This window comes from Mustela nivalis, assembly GCF_964662115.1.
Source record: "Mustela nivalis genome assembly, chromosome: 9".
NCBI classification, from domain to species: Eukaryota; Metazoa; Chordata; class Mammalia; order Carnivora; family Mustelidae; genus Mustela; species Mustela nivalis.
The window spans coordinates 62133751-62153537 of record NC_139028.1 but is presented as its reverse complement, the minus strand read 5'-3'; the positions used below and the strand labels follow the sequence as shown (position 1 = coordinate 62153537).

The 19787-nt window shown below is 45.6% G+C and overlaps 1 protein-coding gene and 1 pseudogene across 2 annotated transcripts in view; both read right to left on the bottom strand.

Moving 5' to 3' along the window:
* Positions 1–518: 518 nt before the first annotated feature.
* LOC309840279 (olfactory receptor 2AT4) overlaps positions 519–19787 on the bottom strand; it is a gene marked incomplete at its 3' end in the record, with an annotated part of 110704 nt that continues 91435 nt past the window's right edge. The window contains exon 3 of the mRNA XM_082682361.1: positions 519–1551. Within this exon, the coding sequence (XP_082538487.1) occupies positions 519–1551 (1033 nt within the window). The remainder of the gene's footprint in view (positions 1552–19787) is intronic.
* LOC309841241 (olfactory receptor 2AT4-like) lies at positions 14692–16996 on the bottom strand (annotated as a pseudogene). The gene is made up of 2 exons: positions 16884–16996; positions 14692–15770 (listed from the first exon to the last, which is right to left on the bottom strand). The product of its transcript is annotated as an olfactory receptor 2AT4-like (transcript).

Sequence of the window (19787 nt, the reverse complement as noted above, 5' to 3'; positions counted from 1 at the left end):
CCCTAGCCCTACTCACCAGCTAGCCCTGGTCCACACGGGTATCTCCTGTGGTATCTCCATGCAAGGCCTTTTTGCTATGGCGCCATGACCTATTAGACCCTAAGCTCTCTTCTTTTAGCCAGGTCTCTTGGGTACTTTCTTTCAAGATGGTCCTCCTATGGGAACTGTACCCTCCATCCCTCAGAGATCAACTCCCTGGCATCTCTTAGGACATATACGGGGGAGTGTAGGCTTTGTCCCTAGACTTTGCCGATAACAAGAAGAGTACCATTAACAGCCCTCAAGGGCTCAGCCCTTTATGCCAATGGTGTAGGCTTTTTATTTTAATGGGAAGTCTGACTGAAATGCATGGATGTGTCATCTTGTCTACCTGACTTGGCCTGTTGGAACCGTCTGCTCGGTTGAATTCTCTTTTATCATTCTATATTCATTAATTTATTTACTCAACAATATTTATTGAGCTCCTAACCTGTCTCGGGCACTGTTATTTGGTGTCCTGAGTGCAGAATAAGCTGCGTCTAAAGCGCGAGGGTTCTTATCCAAGACTGGGTCTTGAGATACGTGATTTTGGTGATGGCTGCCTTAACATCCTTGTTTCTCAGCGTATAAATGAGAGGGTTGAGGATTGGTGTGAGAATGGCATATGCCACATTGCCCATGATGTGGAAGTCAAGGGGCAAGTCGGCCCTGTAGGCCACATAGGCTATGGCAATGGATGAGTAGTAGGTACCAACCACCAGGAGGTGAAAGCTGCAGGTGGAAAAGGCTTTTGAACGTCCTTCTCGGGAGCTGATGCGAAGTACCGAAGCCAGGATGTGGGCATAGGAGAGAAGCACCAGGAGAAGGGGCAAGAAGGATACCACCATGGCGATGCAGAAGCCCATGAGGGTCTGGGGCATGGTGTCAGAGCAGGAAGCCTGGACCAGAGCCAGATGATCACAGAAACAATGGTAGATGTGAGCAATGTTTTTATATGCCATCTGAGAGGTCTTGACCGCTGCTGGGATGGGCAGGAGGAGAGCGATAAACCAGGCACAGGCTGCCAGTGCAGCATTGGTTTGTGGGGTCATGTGGACAGGGTAGTGCAGGGGGCGGCAGATAGCCACATAGCGGTCATAGGCCATGACCACAAGGATGAAGGCTTCTGAACATGTGAAGCTTTGGAAGAGGTACATTTGCAATAAGCAGGCAGGGAAGCTGAGGAAGTGGTCTCCAAGCAGGAACAGGGACAGCATCTTGGGGACAGTGGTCGTGGTGAAGAGAATGTCCAGGGTTGAGAGGTTGATCAGGAAGAAGTACATGGGCTTGTGGAGGCTGGGCTCTGCCACCACAGCCACCAGGATCAGGGCATTTCCCAGAAGGATGAGAAGATAGAAGAGGAGGAAAATAAAGAACACAGGGAGGAAGAAGGTCTCTGGCAGAGAGGGGATTCCCACCAGGTAGAAGACTGGTGATCCATCCTCTGATCCATTGCAGGTTGTGGCCTCCATAGTGAAGCAGAGCTGGATTTCTGGGAGATAGGCAGCTGGAACATCTGGATCCTGGAGATATCTGAAAACCATAGAGACAAAGGGCACTGGAATGACATTTTTTAATGTTTATAGTTAACATAAGCACAATCACTTACAGCCAATTCTAGTAGACGGATTGTAAGTTGTGGTATTTATCTATGATATCTATCAAGGGAACCCCAAACTCCTCCCTTTCTTCTTTGGTCAAATATTAATTACTAGTTCATAATAACCTACCAGACAGAAGTCATTATGTTGTGTTCATGTGATACAGTGACGAAAGTGAAGAAAGCAGACGAAATTCCTATCTGAGAGTTCACGTCTTACTGGGAAAGTCAGATCTTAACAGTTGATTATAGAATTATAATTGTGAAAAATGCTTAGAAAGAGTTCTTCTGGTCTTCATCTTGGGTCCCATGTTGTCTGGCTTGGGATGTCTCTTCTCTCAAATCAAGTCCTTACGCTTGTGTTTCTAGTTTTGCACTCACTCAAATTCTACCATCTTGCCGCCATCTTGTAAGGGCTGCTGTCTCCAAGGCTCTCCACAACTTGCTTCTGCTCACATACTTATTAAACCTGTTTCTTGCTTGTATGCCTTGAGTAGTGTTTTTTTTCCACATACCTCTTAAGCTATATATCTGTACAATGTACAGATGTACAATGTAATAGGTCATGGTGGCCCAACACTTGCATGGCAACAACTAGGAAAACTTGGAAAAAATACACAGATAACATTTTTTAAAATAAATTGGAGAAACATGGCTTCCATGAGGATGAAATGAATTGGAACTCCAGAGAGGAGGGACTTTCCAAAGTGAACTGCCAAGCACCGGTTCTTATCCTTCCTGGGAACATTTGATTTGGGGACCATTGCGTGGATTGGACTTGGCCCAGGCAGAGGGACACAGATGACGAAAGGAAAAAAAGCAGTGCTTTTTGGCAGTCAAAAAAGGTTTGTAAAACAAACTGGAAATTTAAGACAATCTAAATGCAGAACAGGTTTTCCCCATGGGACAGCTTCTGAATCTGGGGGCTATGCAAAAGAGTTTGGGAAGCAGGGCTTGAAGCTTCCAAAAAAAATAATAAAGAGACTTCTAAAAGGTAGATCCCATGATGCTTAAGAGGTTAGAGGGAAAGAGCCTGCCTCCAAAACATAAAGGTCTTATCCTCAAAACATTTTCAAAATTTCCGAAGCTGTAAAAAAAAAAAAAAAAAAAAAAAAAAAAAAAAAAAAATCTGAAGCTCTGTGTGTGTGTGTGTGTGTGTGTGTGTTGAGAGAGTAGGTGGCAAGGTTGCTAAAGCTTAAGTTCAAAACCTCCAAAGGGTAGAAACAAATCTATAATGTTTCAGGGCTGAGGAGACAGAGATCCGCCACGTTAACAATCCACAGCCCAGGAGGCCATACCTTAAGAACAAGAGCAAATTCAAGTTAGAATGAATCTTATGAAAACTGAAACTGAACCTAACTCAAGCCTTGATTAGCTCAATTTTGTGGGGAGATTTGACTAGGCTGGGCTCAAGGGAGCCTTCTGGGTTGCTGAAAATATGCTATATCTTTAGCTGATCTATTTACATTTATATATCTATATTTGTCTTTTTTAAAAAAAGATTTTATTTATTTATTTGAGAGAGGGAGAGAGAGAGAAGAGAGAGGGTATGAGCAAGGCTGGGGGCAAAGGGAGAAGCAGACTCCCCGCTGAACAGGGAGCCCAATGCGGGGCTTGATCCCAGGACCCCGGGATCATGATCTGAGCTGAAGGCAGCTGCTTAACTGACTGAGCCACCCCTGGTGCCCCTATAGATATATATTTGCATGTATATCAATATCTGTATCTGTGTCTGTGACTATGATGTCTGAATCTAGAGCTATAGCTATATTTATAGCTAGATCTATATTTGTACCTAATATTGTAGGCTTTATTACGCCTGAGTTATACCTTATTTAAACAAGCAAGCAAGCAGGCAAACAAAAACAACAGGATATTTTAAATCTTGCCTCTGTGTGTATGGGTTTTTGTCCTACTACAGTGAGAGGAATGGCAGAGGCAGCTTTTTGTTGGAGAAGTTGCTTGCTGATAGGAGTCAGGGTTAAAGGTATATTCAATCCAGTGGCAGAAAGAAAGATTGAAAGGCTTTCAAGTGTGATATGATTTGTTCCCTCTCTCCTAGTTGCTGCTGCAGGAGAGCAGGATTTCCTGATGAACGGTAGCCTGTAGACTTCCCTAGCCCCAGCTAAGAAGGTACTGTAGTAAACTGGAAACTTAGGGGTCTTAGGGGCCACTGTTGGAGAGACAAACACAGTATTCTTGTGACAGTGCCTAAGGCACAAGCCCCTCCCTCAGGGGCTTCCCTTGTCAAGGAAGGAGAGATGTGTGCTTCTGAGCACTCACAGACCCGGAGGCCTTCAACCGACTGGGTATATGGATTCCTTTCATACACAGGAACAAGTCCATGGTCACTTTATATCATGGCCTCGTTAACCTTGATGATTTCTAAAACGACTCCCTTCTTGATTTTTCCAGAACTGTCCTGTTTCTCTGACTTGTGCTAAAACCTTTCTCATGTCATTGAATCATAAGAATACTAAACCTGAAAATGGTTGCCAGATTTTTTCTTTATAGACCGAAAGGCCAAAGGCTTGCCCAAGATCACATGGGGCCAGTCAGTCACAGAACGAGGACAAGGACTCAGGTCTCATACTCCCAGACTGGGGCTCTCTCTCTAGATCATGTCCCCTGGACAATCTGGAAGTTTTCATTTGGGAAGAGATTGGGGCAAAGTTTTTTCCTCTTTTCTTCTCCATTTCTAAGCTGATATTGGCAGCCACAATCAGAAATTTCAACTTGGGGGAAAAAAGTAGTTTCAATTTGTTCTTTAATCTCTTTAGTGTATGTGCTGGGTGGCCTGGCTTCTCCTTAGGTAGTGAAGGCTGGTAAAATGCCTTTCCCAAAAGACACATGGAACAAACCACTTCATTGTGAATGCTTCCTTGAAAGAAAAAAAAAATACTGTGTTCTGAAGGTCAGGCCCCAGTCCCCAGTCAGGAGAGCAAAGCTGCTGCACCTCAGCTGAAAAGAGTTCATTCTCAGCTAACAAGACCACCAGATCCAACCTGCCTTGGCCAGCTGACCAGGTTTTCCTCATACCCCCAAATGGTGCCAGCTACATTTGCCTACATGTCATTATAGCTCAGAGGAGATGATTTGCGATTGATGGTCACTGAGTTAAGTCAAGCTGGGGTGTGAGGTGCAAAAATTCAGAGCCAGCAAGTCCATCAGTAGCCCCTACTTGCTCCTCTGTCCCACTTCTACTCAACAACACTGGTAGAGAGGGCAAATGCTGTCTGAAGTTGGGAAACAGAGCGTCTTCTCAAGGTCAGCCAACAAGTTCACAGCCAAGGCAGGTCTTGAGACCAGTTTTCTGGCTCCTGTGTGGTGTTCATAAGGATTTTTCATGAGAGAAGATGACCTCCTCACCTGCCGTCCGAGATCGATCTTCTGGCAGCCTTCTTACTCCAGTCACACGGTAACTTCTTACTCTTGCCTTCTTCTGCCTCAATTCAAATGCTCCCTCTCCCAAGAGGCTTTGCTGGTCTTGGCTGGCTTGGGCCCTCTTCTCTGGCTTTTAGAGTCCCTGTGCTTTCCTTCGTCATCACTACGATCATACTGGGGGTGGGGGTGTCTGTCTCTTTCTCTGTCCATGGGTCCCACAGGCCCAAGCACACACATCATGGAGCCCGACTGTTTCTATTGGAAAGTGAGCCACCACCCCTACCAGGAGCCCGGTGGTCCAGAGATGGGAGCCAGACATAGCTTTCCCAGCAGGCCTTGAGTGGCTGCTGAATCATGCAGGCGGCATGAAGGAGTCATTAGCAAGCAGAGAGTTTTAGTTTGACCATTTCTCACACAGCTAGGGCACACAAATGGGGGTGGGGAGGGAGGGTTCAGAAATGGGCTGTGGTTTGCTCAAGGGCACACAGTAAGCCGGTGACAGAACAAGAACTAGACTCTCCAAGGGGCTGGATTTCCCCTGGAGCTGGGGATCCCTCAGGAGGAGCCCTGGCTGCCCTCCCTCCTGGGGCCACGGAACAGACTCACCAGTGAGACTGATTTGCTCCCCTTGAAAAGCACTGAGGCACTTCCCTTCCCTAAACTCCCATTTTCTCAGAATGCACCTAGGCAACAGATAGAGCACAGACTTGGGCACCACTAGACAAGAGCGCTGAAAAACATTTTTGCCAGAATTTGGTATCTGATTATTTTTGAAAAGCCCCAATGTAGCATTGTGCTCATAATCAGAAATTTCTGGACTTCCTTACATTTAGTTTGTGGTTTAGATGAAGGGAGTTCATGTTGAATATGTATTATAGGGGTGTTTTTGGTGCTTAAGGGCACCAAAGATACTGTTTGGGAAATTTCCTTGGTCAGGAATATCTGTGAGCCACATTACAGCACTGGCGGGGGACAGAGGACGGAAAAACCACTCACTAGAGGGTTCAGCCTGATGCTACAATTTACATACATCCTCTCCTCTCAGCATCCAAGCCTGCCAGGGAGTGGTTATATCTCTTGAACAAAGGAGAAACTGAGTCCCCAAGGTCCCCAAGGTCCCCAAGTCCCCAAGGTCCATCTCTCTGGGGTGGGAGCAGAGGGTGAGCTGGGGCTAGCCTTCGGCAAAGGCCTGAATCCCACCTAGTGACCAAGAGTGCCACTTCCTGGGCAAGTTCTGCCTCTTGCCAGCTGTGACTTTGGGTCCCTGAGCCTCAGTTTTCCCACCTGTAAAAGAAGGCTTTGGAAGAGATGATCTCCTCTGGCTCAGTGAGCATCTTGGAGCACGTCTCTGTGTCTGGCCCGGTGAGGGGCCAAAATAGCCATCTCATGGCCCCAGCCTCTGAGGAGGGAGAGCGAGGGCCCTGTGGCATGCTTGCCTCTCATGGTGACTGCATCATCACGCTTCACCACAACTCCCAAATCCACGCCATCCTCCCACAGTATTCCCACCATCCTGTGCCGTTCCCGTAGTCCAAGAGCAGGATATGTGCACGTGATAGAGTCTGGCTCAGTAATTGGAGCTACAGCGACCTGGGTTTCCATTCTGGCCTCACCGCTTTCTACTTTTCCCCTGAACTGCAGTTCCCTCACCCGTGACTCACAGTGTTACAGATGCCTCACTAAATATTTCCCTTTCTTTCACTGTCATTGGCCTTGCCTCTCTGTGAGAAACTTTCTCACAAAAGCATCAGCCTCTTGCCTGTGACTGCCCATCCCTGCCCGTCCTGTTGGGGTGTCTGTCCCAGAGCCACACAGACGGGGGGGTGCACCCTGGGCTCCTGACTATGGCTGTACACATTCCAGGCCTCTCTGAACCTGTGTGCTTCTGGAAAACTCCAGCCCTGGCTCAGCTCACCTGCAGGCCTGATCCACATTGCTGTCTTCTGTAGCGTCACCACACTTGGCCCTGGTAGAAGAGCCAGGAAGGAGCTGGGCCACGGCCCATTAAACCCTGGAGTCATGGCCTGCTGGGGCCTTCTCCCTCAAGCTGGTTCCCCTAAAGGACTCCACGCCCGCCAGCTGGGACCACCTCCCTAGGGTGGAGTGGGGGACGTGGCCCTGGGCTTTGCAGGTAATGGAAATAGTGTCATTAACAACCCTCATGGGTCCCAGAACTTTATCACCCATGTAAGAGTTCGATTCTTTTTTCCCATCTGGCCCCACAACAGCCAGGGAAGACAGGCAGGGCCAGGATTGTCCTCATTATTTGAGAGCTGAGGAAAAATCCAGTGAAGGGAAATGACTTGCCCAGGGTCACATGAGTGGCTGCTGGCAGAGCTGGAATTTGGGCCCAAGATTCCCATTGCGGTTCAGCTGTTTAGCAGAGACCTCAGTTCTTTCCAGTGATGTCTCTTTGGATAAATCCCTTAACCCCCCTGGGCCTTTATTTTCTTACCTGTGCAAAAGGGTATAACAGCATTGCCTATCCTGCAGGTTTCTGGGAAGGTTTAGGTGCTGAGCTCGGGTCTAGCACATGGTAAACGTTCAGTAAGGGAGAGCTGTTATTTGGATAAACCAAAAAAGGAAAACCCTATTGTGCCACCGGGACACACTACCATAGCTATTCCAGGAGGGACTTGCTAAGGTTCTGTGGGAAGAATGTGGGGTAGGGTGGACTGTGCCCCAGCCCCAGGAAGGGCCCAAGTTGGATCACAGCCTCTTTGTACCTCAGTCGGTCAGATTCCTTCCTGTGGCTCCATAGCTCTCACTTTCTGACTCTGTCACACTTCCACTAATCTGTATAAAATTTAAACAATTTTTAAAATTTTACTAGTAATAAATAGATCCCATTGTAAAATAGTTTAAGCAATATGGAGATTTATGGGGTAAAAGGTAAATGTTTTCTTCACACCAACCCTTCCTCATATTTCCCCTCCCCCAACAAAGGTAACGATTTGGTGTGTTCCTTCCACACCTTCCCTAAGCATGCGTGTGTGGTGGGGGTTGGAGGGACTGTTTTGTTTTTCCTTTAACATAGAGTCATTTTGTTCTTATGGTGTCACTTATGTTCCAACTTACTGAGTCTTGGAACCTTTCTGTCTGTCTGACATACTTCATTCTTTTAATCTGTTACTTGGTATTTCATAGTATGGATATGACACCAATTATTTCATGTATTTTCAGATTTCAAAATATTTCATCATTTCCCTGCCAATGAACATCTAGGTTGTACACAATTATTGCTATTCTGAACATTATTATAATTAATGTCCTTTTAACATGCATTTTGGGGATAGGTACCCAGATATTTCTCTCAGATAGGTCCTTAGAAGTAGAACTCCTGATCCAAGCAGCAAGCACTTTTTATTTTATTTTATTTTATTTTATTTTATTTTATTTTAAATCAACTAATTACTCTATAGTGCATTGTTAGGGTCAGAGGTAGAGTTTAGGGATTCATCTGTTGCAGCAGGGGCATCCCAGCTTCAAACCCAGAGACTCCGAGAACATGAACTCCAGCAATGACTGAGATGACCTCGCTGCACCTGGACCTATTGCTGCTGCCCTGACCCAGGGCAAAAGCATTTCAGCCCACAGTAGAGACTTCCAGAAGTGATGTCTGCGGACTGTAGATTTACAACTGCGGGATGTAAGATTACTAAGCCATTGGCAGCTTCCTGGAAACCGAAAGAATAGTACAGCAGAGGCTGTAGCCCCTTCTGATCGAAGGAACTTCTGAGGGCACTGAAGATGGTTTGGGAAATTTTGTTGAAGAACAAACCAGAACTTTCTTTGGTCTCTCCTCCTCTCCAGATCTACTCCTTCCAACTGAAGAGAGGAATTTTGGGTTGGGATAAATTTGTATATGTGGATCTTTGCTTCAAGGCCACAAAGGCAAAAGCTGAGGGTTTTTCTAGGGGAGGAGATCTAACCAAAGAATTCCCGCAGAATCATTGGACTGTTGGTGGATTTTTGTTCTGTTTTCTGTTCCTCAGACATGATCGAGCTCCTTTTGTGTGTGTGTGTGTGTGTGTGTCTGTGTGTGAATAAAATGATAGAAGTTTATTAAGTGAAGATACAGAAAAAGCTCTCAAGAGTGAGAGGGGACCCCGACAGGGTTGCCCATGACAGAGCTCCTTAATAAACACCTATTGCCATGATGGTGTTGTATGGTGACAGATGGTAGCTGCACAGTATAACGTCTAGACTTTGCCGAATCACTATGTTATAACGTTGTGCATCAACTATACTTCTCTAAAAAAAAAAAAAAATTAACCAGGTTTGCACTTAAACAAAAACAAAAACAGGTGCGTGTGAGTGGCTCAATCAGGTAAGTGTCAGACTCTTGCTTCTTGGTGGGGTTGTGATCTCAGGCTCATGAGGTCGAGCCCCATTTTGGGCTCTGCCACAGCAGGGAGTCCACTTCGAATTCTGTCTCTCCCTTTGCCTCTGCCCTTCTCCCCCTGCTCTCTCTCTCTCTCTCTCAAAATAAATAAATAACATCTTAAGAAAACAAAGAAACCCCCGCAAACCAGCCTTTGGCAGCATGAAAAAGACTAAAGTCTTTTTTGGGGTGTGACAAATGAAACTAACGACAAGACTTGGTTATTGGTAGGAAAGGATCACAGAGAAAACAACCAGCATTTGAACTATGGTAGGTCAGAGAAAGCAAACCGAAACCAAGATTTAGATCCCTTTCAGGTTTCTAAGTTTATTTCGTTTTACCTACAAAAATGAGCCAAAATAGAACTAATCTGGTGGCTGAGATTTCTTTGCAAAAAGCCAACACTTTAAGACTTCCTAGTATAACATTAGGGGATAAAATATGATTTAATTTATTACCTCTGAGAAGGAAAATGTCCTCAGGTTTCTAGGAAATGATGGGCTGTTCGATAGCCATGGTTACAAATAGTCCTCAGAACTTGTTTTAAACCTGTTTAATGGCTCAATGACAGCTTTGCACTAATATCCACGTTCCTGAAAGCCAGCCAGTCTAAAAGTCAGCCACCCAGCAACACCCTCACCCCAGTAACCACACTTCCACCACCAAAGACAAACTGTTCCCTCAATACCAGCACCCCTGAAGGTCCACCAGCCCCTCCCTTCCACATTGTCCCCAGCCCTGTGTGAGATTAGCTCCCTGTGTTCCTCAGAACCATATGCTGGAACATTCCCAATGCTTAAGGTGGTGGTAAATTCAGCCTTCTGTTTTCAGGTGTGGCATGCTGGTCTCTGCCTTTGACATTTTGTATTTATGTCTCTGCAGTGCAGTCGTAATGTTCCCTCCTTCACTTTTGATTTTAGTACTTGGAGGTCTTTTCTTTTTTGTTTTTCTTAATCAATCTACTTAAAGGTTCGTCAATCTTATTGATGTATTCGAAGACCCAGTTTTGATTTTGTCAATTTTTCCCATCTTTTTTATTTGTTTCTATTCTAATCTTTATTGTTATTTGATGCCTACTGCTTGCTTTGAGTTGAGTTTGTTTTTAAAGAAAAATGATAAAAGAATAATTTCTTAAAGTAAAAATTAGATTATCATAAATAATTTAATAAATAATCTAATAGCAATAGATGATTAACTTGAGATTTTCTTCTTTTTTCATATGAGCATTTATGGGTCTACATTTCTCTCAAAGCACTTGTTTTAGCCGTATCCCCTGATTTTGGCTATGCTATGCTTTCATTTTCTACAAGATATTTTCCCATTTTCCTTGTGATTTCTTTTTTGACCCATTGGTTTTTTGTTTGTTTGTTTAAGATTTATTTATTTATTTATTTGACAGACAGAGATCACAAGTAGGCAGAGAGGCAGGCAGAGAGAGAGGAGGAAGCAGGTTCCCCACAGAGCAGAGAGCCTGATATGGGGCTCGATTCCAGGACCCCGGGACCATGACCTGAGCCAAAGGCAGGGGCTTTAACCTAATGAGCCACCCAGGTGCCCCTGACCCATTGGTTTTTTAAGGGTGTGCTGTTTAATTTCCACATATTTGTGGAAGCAGCATTCAGTGATAGAATTTTTATTATTTTAAAGATGTATAGAATAGTATAATGGGCAGGTTATTTAAAATATATATAGCTTGGGACCAAAATATCTAGTTTAGTAATAGTGATGGCTTTAAAGATGGAACTAGACCAGGTACTGTGGACAATGCTGGGAATATATTTGAAGAACACATAAGAGGAGGATAAAAGAAATTAAAGTGAATCATGCTGTTTGAAACAAACAGAAAGCACAAAATAAGAATTTAACATATTATAAGCATTTTACTTAGCATCAAGAATATAAGAAGTTAATGTAGAGGAAATGGTATTACCATAAATATCATTCTTGTAATGGAATCATAATCTCATGACTACATAAGTATTTTCACTACGTGTAAGTGGTAAGTGGAACCATCTTTAGAACTCAGCGTTGTAACCAAGTTTAGAAGCATTTTAAACTAGCATTTGACATTTCAGAATTCATTTTTTAGTGTTTTTTTCTTCCTTCCTCTCCCAATAACATTGAGATATAAAATATACCATATAGTAGGCTCATGATATATGTACTTGAGATATGTCACTTAGCAGACAGATTTTATTTTCTTGACAAGAAGCATAGGTAGCCACTTGTGAGGACAGATAAATGATCAGATTTTTTTAAAAAATCAAATCATTGCTGCCTGAAAACCAGTTGGCTTATGGAATTATCCTAATGCTTGGATAAAAAAAGAAACCTCCACTGGGAATAATCAGTAACACTGGGACATCAGTCCCACATGCCTTGACTCAGGTTGAGCCCTGCACCCTTAGGGAGAAGTGAAATGGATTTTAAGAAAGCATTTTCCTGATGAATATGTATCTTATCCAAGCTTAACATAAGAGCTTTTCACAGACCTTAATTCTGGCAGGCAGTCATCTGATATATCCCTGGTTTGTTCCCTCATTTCCTCTTCCTGACGACTTTTTCTCTCTTCCATTCACCAATACCTCTTCCTGTTGTTATTACAGCCAATCAGGAGAGGAGTGCACGGAGTCCCGTCCCATGCTCACCCGCCTGCCGCCATCCATGCCTGCATTCCTTCTGTCTTCCAGCCTATTCCCCTGGACTAACTCTTCATGCTCCTACCTAAGGCCAGTCTCTCCAGCAATGACCCCGTCCTTCTCCCACCACCAGTTTTTTTTTTTTTTTTTTTTTTTTTGCTCGAACAAAAACTTTATCTCTACCAACTGTTGATTAACTTTTCAAAATCAAGGTGCAGACCAGTCTTCTAATATGTTACTGTTTCTCCAAGAAAGAGATAATATAGCTGTATTTATATGTTGTATATGTGTGTGTAAGTCTATGGATATGCTTATATTAAAAATGGAAAGAAAAACAAAAAAATGAATAAAAATAATTTTTGTAGAGGGAATGCAATAGGTGGAAGGAGCAGAAATGGGGACAGAAATTCACTAAAAATGCCTTGATTCACAATTTTGACTTAAAATTGCTACCATCGTGGCTTTAAAAGACCCCCTTGCTGTTTGCTGAAATTCTCACTCTCTGCTAATGCCCTTGCTTCAAGTCCCATCACTCCTGCAACTTGATCACAATTTGCTAAGAAAGAGTTTCTTTCCTTTAACATATGCCACAAGAATGTCACTGCCTGAGCCATTCACTTTTCTGAGAGTGGTTTTCCTTTTTGCCTCTTTCAGGGGCACTGTAGTTCTGTCCACCCTTTTTTGACCTATGGGATTTCTGAGGAAGACTGAGTGGCAAAGTCTTCTGTGTTTGCTTGAGTGAGAACTCCATTTCTTGACTGAGGCGGGGGTCTAAACTAAAAAAAATCAGCACCCCATGATAAGGAGTCCATCCTGCATTCTGGTCAGCTCCAGAATGAAACTTCTCCTTCTTGATGGGAGCAGCTCAGGGATTCTGTTCAGTCAGTCCATATCCACCATGTTGTTAACTCCATGAAGACTCCTAAACAAGCAGCAGCAGGTGCCATAGGTTAATATATATTTACAGGGGACATTTTTGTCTTGGATTAAACACCATCCTCCATGCTCCCACCATCCCCTGTGCTTCCCTTTGATACAGCACCTACCACACTGTGCTATTCCTCCTCGAGTCCATCTTCCTCACTAGATTGTAAGCAAATTGAGGGCAGTGACTGTCCCGATCTCTCTCTGTGGTGTCTAGCTTTTACCACATGGCCAAGCACCTCCCAAATGTTAATCAAAGTCTTCTAAAATGGATAGACAAACAGGGGAAATTATATTGGGCAGCTCAATGCTTACTACAAATGCAAAAACCACCACAAACCATCCTACCCATGGAAACACTTGAACTGAACATTGAGAACTACCATTGGAGCCTCTGCCTGATGGCATGATGTCTTGTAAGAGTTTATTATGAAATACAGTATTAATATGGAGCCACAATGTATACGTCTATACAGAGAGTTTGATTGTAAAGTGAACGATCATGTCACCACCATTCAGGGGAGAATGAAACTGACAATTCCTCAGAAGGCCCTTGGTGCCGCTCTCTGATTCACATCTCTCTCCCTCTCTTACAGCAATAACTCTGATTTTTTTTTAAGATTTTATTTATTTATTTGACAGAGAGAGATCACAAGTAGGCAGGGAGGCAGGCAGGGGGAGGGGCGGGAGGAAGCAGGCTCCCTGCCGAGCAGAGAACCTGATGTGGGACTTGATCCCAGGATCGGGATTTTGGGATTCCAAAACAGATTGGAAAAATATAAAGATTCCAAACAGATTGGAAAAACATAGAGGGTGCCTAGATGGCTCAGTCGGTTGAGCATCTGCCTTCAGCTCCTGTTGAGTCCTGCATTGGGCTCCCTGCTTGACGGGGAGCCTGCTTCTCCCTCTCCCTTTTCCTGCTGCTCCTCCTGCTTATGCTCACTTGCTCTCTCTCTCTCTCTCAGGTATGCAGTGAAACTTCTAAGAACTTAAGATTTTCCAGGCAGGAGAAGATCACATCCGTCTTCCCCGTGGTCTGCACCAGGTCCTGAGCTGCCAGAGGCGCACCGCCCCAAGGCGCTCCCCAGGCAAAGCCCAAGGGGACGCCCGAGATCATGACCTGAACCTAAGGCAGAGGCTTAACCCACTGAGCCACACAGACACCCCTGATTTTCATTTTTATAATAAATATGCCTTCTCTTTTCTTCACAGTGTATGACATCTCTATCTATTGATAAAAAATGTAGTTTAGGTTTGCCTGTCTTTGAACTTCATATAATTGGAATCATCCTTTCTGTCAAATAAATAAATAAAATCTTTAAAAAAAATTTGAAGATCTTTTATTTATTTATTTGATAGAGATCACAAGTAGGCAGAGAGGAAGGGAAGCAGACTCCCTGCTGAGCAGAGAGCCCAATCTGGGGCTCGATCCCAGGATCCTGGGATCATGACCCAAGCTGAAAGCAGAGGCTTTAACCCACTGAGCCACCCATTCATGTCTTAATAACTAACCTTTCTGTGTTCTCATCTTTATTACTATTTTAGCTTTATATTAAAAAATCTATTTGATGCATTTATGAGACTGACACACTGCCCACTGAACTAAGAAAATGATAATTTTGACACTTTAAAGAAGATAATTTTTCTATTTTATCTGACATTTTTCTTTCCACAGAAGTGTTGATTTTATAACTTAGTCTATCATTAATGGAAATGGAAGCCTCAATGGTATATTTTGGGCTCTACTCTAAGTCATTCCTCCTGTCAAGAAACTTTTTTGATGGCATTCTTTCTTTTTGGCACACTGGTATCTTGGAAGAAGAATTAGCTACATCTAAGGATAAAGGGTCTCCAGAATGCCCTGGGTCCCAGACACTTGTTGTGCTGGTGATGGCTGCTTTGACGTCCTTGTTCTCCAGGGTGTAGATAAGAGGGTTGAGGACAGGGGTGAGAAGAACACACACCACATTGGCCATGATGTGGGAGTTGAGGGGCAGGTTGGCCCTGTAGGCCACAGAGGCTATGGCAATGCATGAGTAGTAGGTACCAACCATCAAGAGGTGAGAGCTGCAGGTGGAGAAGGCTTTCAAACATCCTTCTCAGGAGCTGATGCGAAGCACCAAAGCCAGGATGTGGGCACAGGAGAGAAGCACCAGGGGAAGGGGCAGGAAGGACACCTCTACGGTGATGCAGAAGCCCATGAGGGTCTGGGACGTGGTGTCAGAGCAGGAGGCCTGGACAATAGCCAGGTGGTCACAGAAGCAGCAAGGGATGTGAGCTATGTTGTCAAAGGCCAAGCAGGAAGTCTGCACCCCAGTGGGGATGTGCAGGAGGAAGGCAGTGAGCCAGGCTCAGGCTGCCCAGGTGGCATCGGTGTGGGGGTCATGAGGACAGGGTATAGTCCAGGGGGCGGCAGATAGCCACATAGCGGTCATAGGCATGGCCACCAGGATGAAGGCTTCTGAGCAGGAGAAGCTGTGGAAGAGGTGAATCTGCAGGAAGCAGGTGGGGAAACTGAGGAAGCGGTCCCCAAGCAAGAGGAGGGATGGCATCTTGGGGACAGTTGTCATGGTGCAAAGGATGTTCAGGGCTGAGAGACTGATCAGGAAGAAGTCCATGGGCTTATGGAGTCTGGGTTCTCTCACCACAGCCATAGGATGAGCATGTTCCCCACCAGGATGAGCAGGTAGAGGAACAGGAAGATGAAAAAGATGGAAGAAAGGGGAACACCTGTGGAGAGGGGATGCCCACCCAGTAGAAGATTGGTGGAAATTCTTTTGATCCATTACAGGTTGTGGCCTCCACAGTGAGACAAAGCTGCCTGCCAGCGTGACAGGCAGCCAGAGCTTCTGGAAACCAGGAGTCTGGAATGAGGAATCCGTAGACGTCACTGTACAATTATTGCAACCCAAATGATTTATGGCCAAGTTTAGAGGACTGTGGTACCCTCCAATACTGCTTCTTCCATCTTAACCCACAATTCCCTCTTTCCATCTTCCATCAAGCATTCAGGAGGTACCTACCTACAATGGGCAAGGCTGTGAGAAGGTGAACAAAGCATCCTGCCTTCACAGGGCTTACTTACGTTCTGGCAACAGGCTGATATATTTAAAAGATAATACACAGTTTTCTGGTTACAACCGTGATAAGTACATTGAAAGAGCTTCTCGCATGACCTGAGAAGCAGGTGACTCTTATTGTCTCAATTTAATTTAATTTATTTATTTGACAGAGAGATAGAGAGTGAGCCCAAATAGGCAGAGTGACAGGCAGAGAGAGAGAGAGGTAGAAGCAGGCTCTCCGCTGAGCAGGGAGCCTGACTCGGGGCTCGATCCCAGGACCCTGGAATCATGACCTGAGCTGAGGGCAGCTGCTTAACCAACTGAGCCCCTCATTGTCTCCGTTTTAAAGGGTTAACCCTCAGTTGATCAAAATCCATTCTGACAAATCCAGTCACCATTTTTTTTTTCTCACACCCTCACCCCGGTGAGGCAGAGTAAGGCATCTGAGAGGCAGAATAAGGCATCTAAGAGGCAGAAATGTAGAGAGTCAAGGTCAGAGGCCATTGAGTCCAGCTGTTTACTCTGGTCTGCTCTGCTGCTTTGCAGATGGGCATACAGATGCTATGACCTGTAGGACAAGTGCTTCTCACTGCCAGGCGGTGCTGGGCCATCCAACAGGCACACCAAGCATGTGCAGGCTCACCAGCAAAGCAGGGGCACCAGAAATAATTTCTTAAACAATTTTGCATTTGATATTTCCAAGCATCGTTCAACTGGCCCATCCTAGGAGATATCCAAGTTTGGCTGGATCTTCTTACACTTAATTTACAGGTTAGGGTTCTTGTTTTACTCTGGACTATCTAGGACGTGTGAATGACGCAGGCCCGTGCTGCGGGTCCGAAGGGTGGTATTTCCTAGGGCACAGAACTTACCACCGGAACTGGCAAGGCTGTTCCCTGTCTGGATTGTCCTCCGGCCAATTACACAGCTGGACCGAAGAGCCAGTCACCAGAATGCACAACCTGACACTGTCCTTCACGTCCATCGTCCCCTCTCATCATCCAAGCCTGCCAGGGAGCGGTTATGCCCTTTAGCCAGCGTAAATCTGAGGGTCTGTCCAAGGCCACGGCTGGTGAGGAAGACAGCAAGAGGTGTTCTGAGCCCTGCTGGAAAACCAAGAGTGTTGGTTCTTGGACCAGCTCTGCCACTCGCCTGCTGTGACTTTGGGTCCCTGAGCCTTGGTTTTCACATCTGGGCAGTGAGGGCTTTGGAGGAAAAGATCTCGGTTGGGCTTCCAATTCAATGAGCTCTATTTGGAGGGTCCCCTCTGTGGTTGACAGATCAGATATCACAATGGTCCTTGCCCAAAGGGAGAAGGTGGGAGGAGCACCTGGGTGGCTCAGTCTGTTAAGCATCTGTCTTCAGCTCAGATCACAATCTCCAGGTTCAGGGATTGAGCCCTGTGTCTGGCTCACAGATCAGCAAGATGGCCGCTTCTCCCTCTCCCTCTGCTCTTCCCCCTGCTTGTGCTTGCTCTGTCTTTGTATCTCTCTCAAATGAATACATTTCAAAAAGAAATCTTTTTGAAACAAAGGGAGAGGGTAAGTGCTTTCCTGCCTAGTGGGTACCTGCTGTCAGCCAGATTCTTTTCCTTCATCTTGTCACGTGGACCTTAGTGGCCAAGTGTGTGGACTTGGGAATCAGAAAGGACCTGATTCCAATTTCAGCTCCTACTTCCAGCAGTGTGACCCTGGGCAAGTCACTTCCCTATCCCGGAGCTTATTTCCCTCATCTGTGACCTCCTGGGTTGTTGTGATCCTTATGGAGAGAACGCTTAGACAAGGCTTACGTGTGACCCTAGAACACGTAGGGATCAGAGCTTGCCCGTGTTTCTACTGGTGTCTGCTGTCATCAGCATTGCTCTCCTGGGGTAGAGGCTTGGCCAAGATAATTTCAATCCCACCCAGAGGTGCACCTTGTCCGGATCTGGCAGGATAGGTGTTCTAAGATCCCATAGCCTGTGTATGCAACCCAATCTGTCTTCCTGATCTCCAGCCCTGGTTCTACATCCCTCCCCTTATATCATTGCCCCTGTCTCTCCACTCCAGTCTTTGCTGAGTTTTGACACTCCCTTCCTCCCCTGCTCCCTCACCTGTCAATCCCTGTCTCCTTGGTATCTTCTGTGGCGTCTCATTTGTGTCTTCCAACTTGGCCTGGCAGGGAAGCACCAGGCAGCCACTGAGCTGTGTTAAGCCCTCCAATCCCTCCTTCAGCCAGAACTTCTGGGGCTCTCTCCGTCAAGATCTCTCCATCAGCTGCTAGAGGGCTCCTTTGGAGCTCTTTGCCCTCTCATCACCCAGGATCAACTTCTTAGCTCCTCCTAGAGCATGTGTTGAGATGGGACTTACCTCTGGGATTTGCTGATAATGGGAACAGCTTTGTTAATAGCCCTCACGGGCTCCAGAACTTATAGCCAATGGGACAGCTTTCATTGACATTATTCTCTCTGGTCTTCAGAAGAACCAGAGGGGACAGGCAGCCCAAGAGGAGGAAACTGAGGTCCAGAGAAGTGAAGGGAGGATTTAATGAGATAGGGATATTGGCTTTTTGGAGTGAAACACGATTATCTGAAAATTTCTCCAGGAGCTCTCTGTGTTCTACAAGGCAAATATCCAGGGGGAGAGGCTGCCTGCGTAGATTTAATTTCCCAGGGGACTGGTGATGTCTATTTCCTGCAGGAAAAGATGCAAGTTTCATGGGTTCTGAGGGTCTCAGGATGCCAGCTGGTTTATCAGAACTACGGTCACTAGCTGGCATCTAAGCTTAGACTGTTGCATAAAGCTCATAAAGCTACTCTCTTGTTCCCTTTCCTCTCCAAAGAGAAGCAATCAGTGTCAGGGCATTAGAGCCATGTCTTAAGATGTATGCGTGTGAGCTGTCAGCAGCCAAGGCTCAGCTGCTAGAGGGCAGGCCACCAACTGTGTCTCCTACGGTCTATCACTCAAACCACGCAGATTTCATTCACTCATCACAAAAAGTTCACTCCGTTTGGACCTAAACACAATTGAGGGGTGGTTTCTAAGACAAGGACAAGGGGGATTAGTTACTGCCTCTGCCACTGTAGCCAGCCCCATGGCTGCGAGGGAGGCTCATCCTCTTTCTCCTCTACTACCCATTCTAGATTCCCTTTTCCTTTACCTTCACGTTGAATCACCTTGGTTGGTCTGGATGGATTCCCTTCTAGCATGACCCAGACCCTCATCCCTGACAGTTTTGAGCTCTGGTTATGATTGCTCTCATGGCTCATTTATAGTTAAATTTGGTCATGGAAGAAACAAGAAATGCTCCTGTCCCTGAGTGCCAACCTTCCAGCCTTGGCGGTGTATGAGCAGCCTCATTCCCTCCTGAAGATCAGGAGGTATAGTATAGTAACTTGCAAGTATAGTAACTCCTTTTCTGATTGCTGATGTACTTGCACAGTGGGCTTAAAATGACCAGACAGCTGTCGTAGCTTTAAGTTTGGTGAAACTTGCTCTGTCTCCTGTGGAATCAGTACCATTTAATCCACCGAGCCTAAACTGCAGGGACTGGAAAGACAGATGCCCCAAAAGGGGTCACTGTGGGTGACAGTGAGTGGAGCCACTCTACCATCCACCCACTGGCTCTTGGCAGGAAGCGTCACTTTTTAATGGGTATCCAAGTTGAAAACGGATCCTTCCCTTTGGACAGGAACATGGACTCCATTAACACTCCTTGATCGGAGCAGTCAGTGGTTTTCTTAGGCAATTATTTCAAGCCCCCCACCTGCCCTCAACTATATTTCTGACACACAAGTG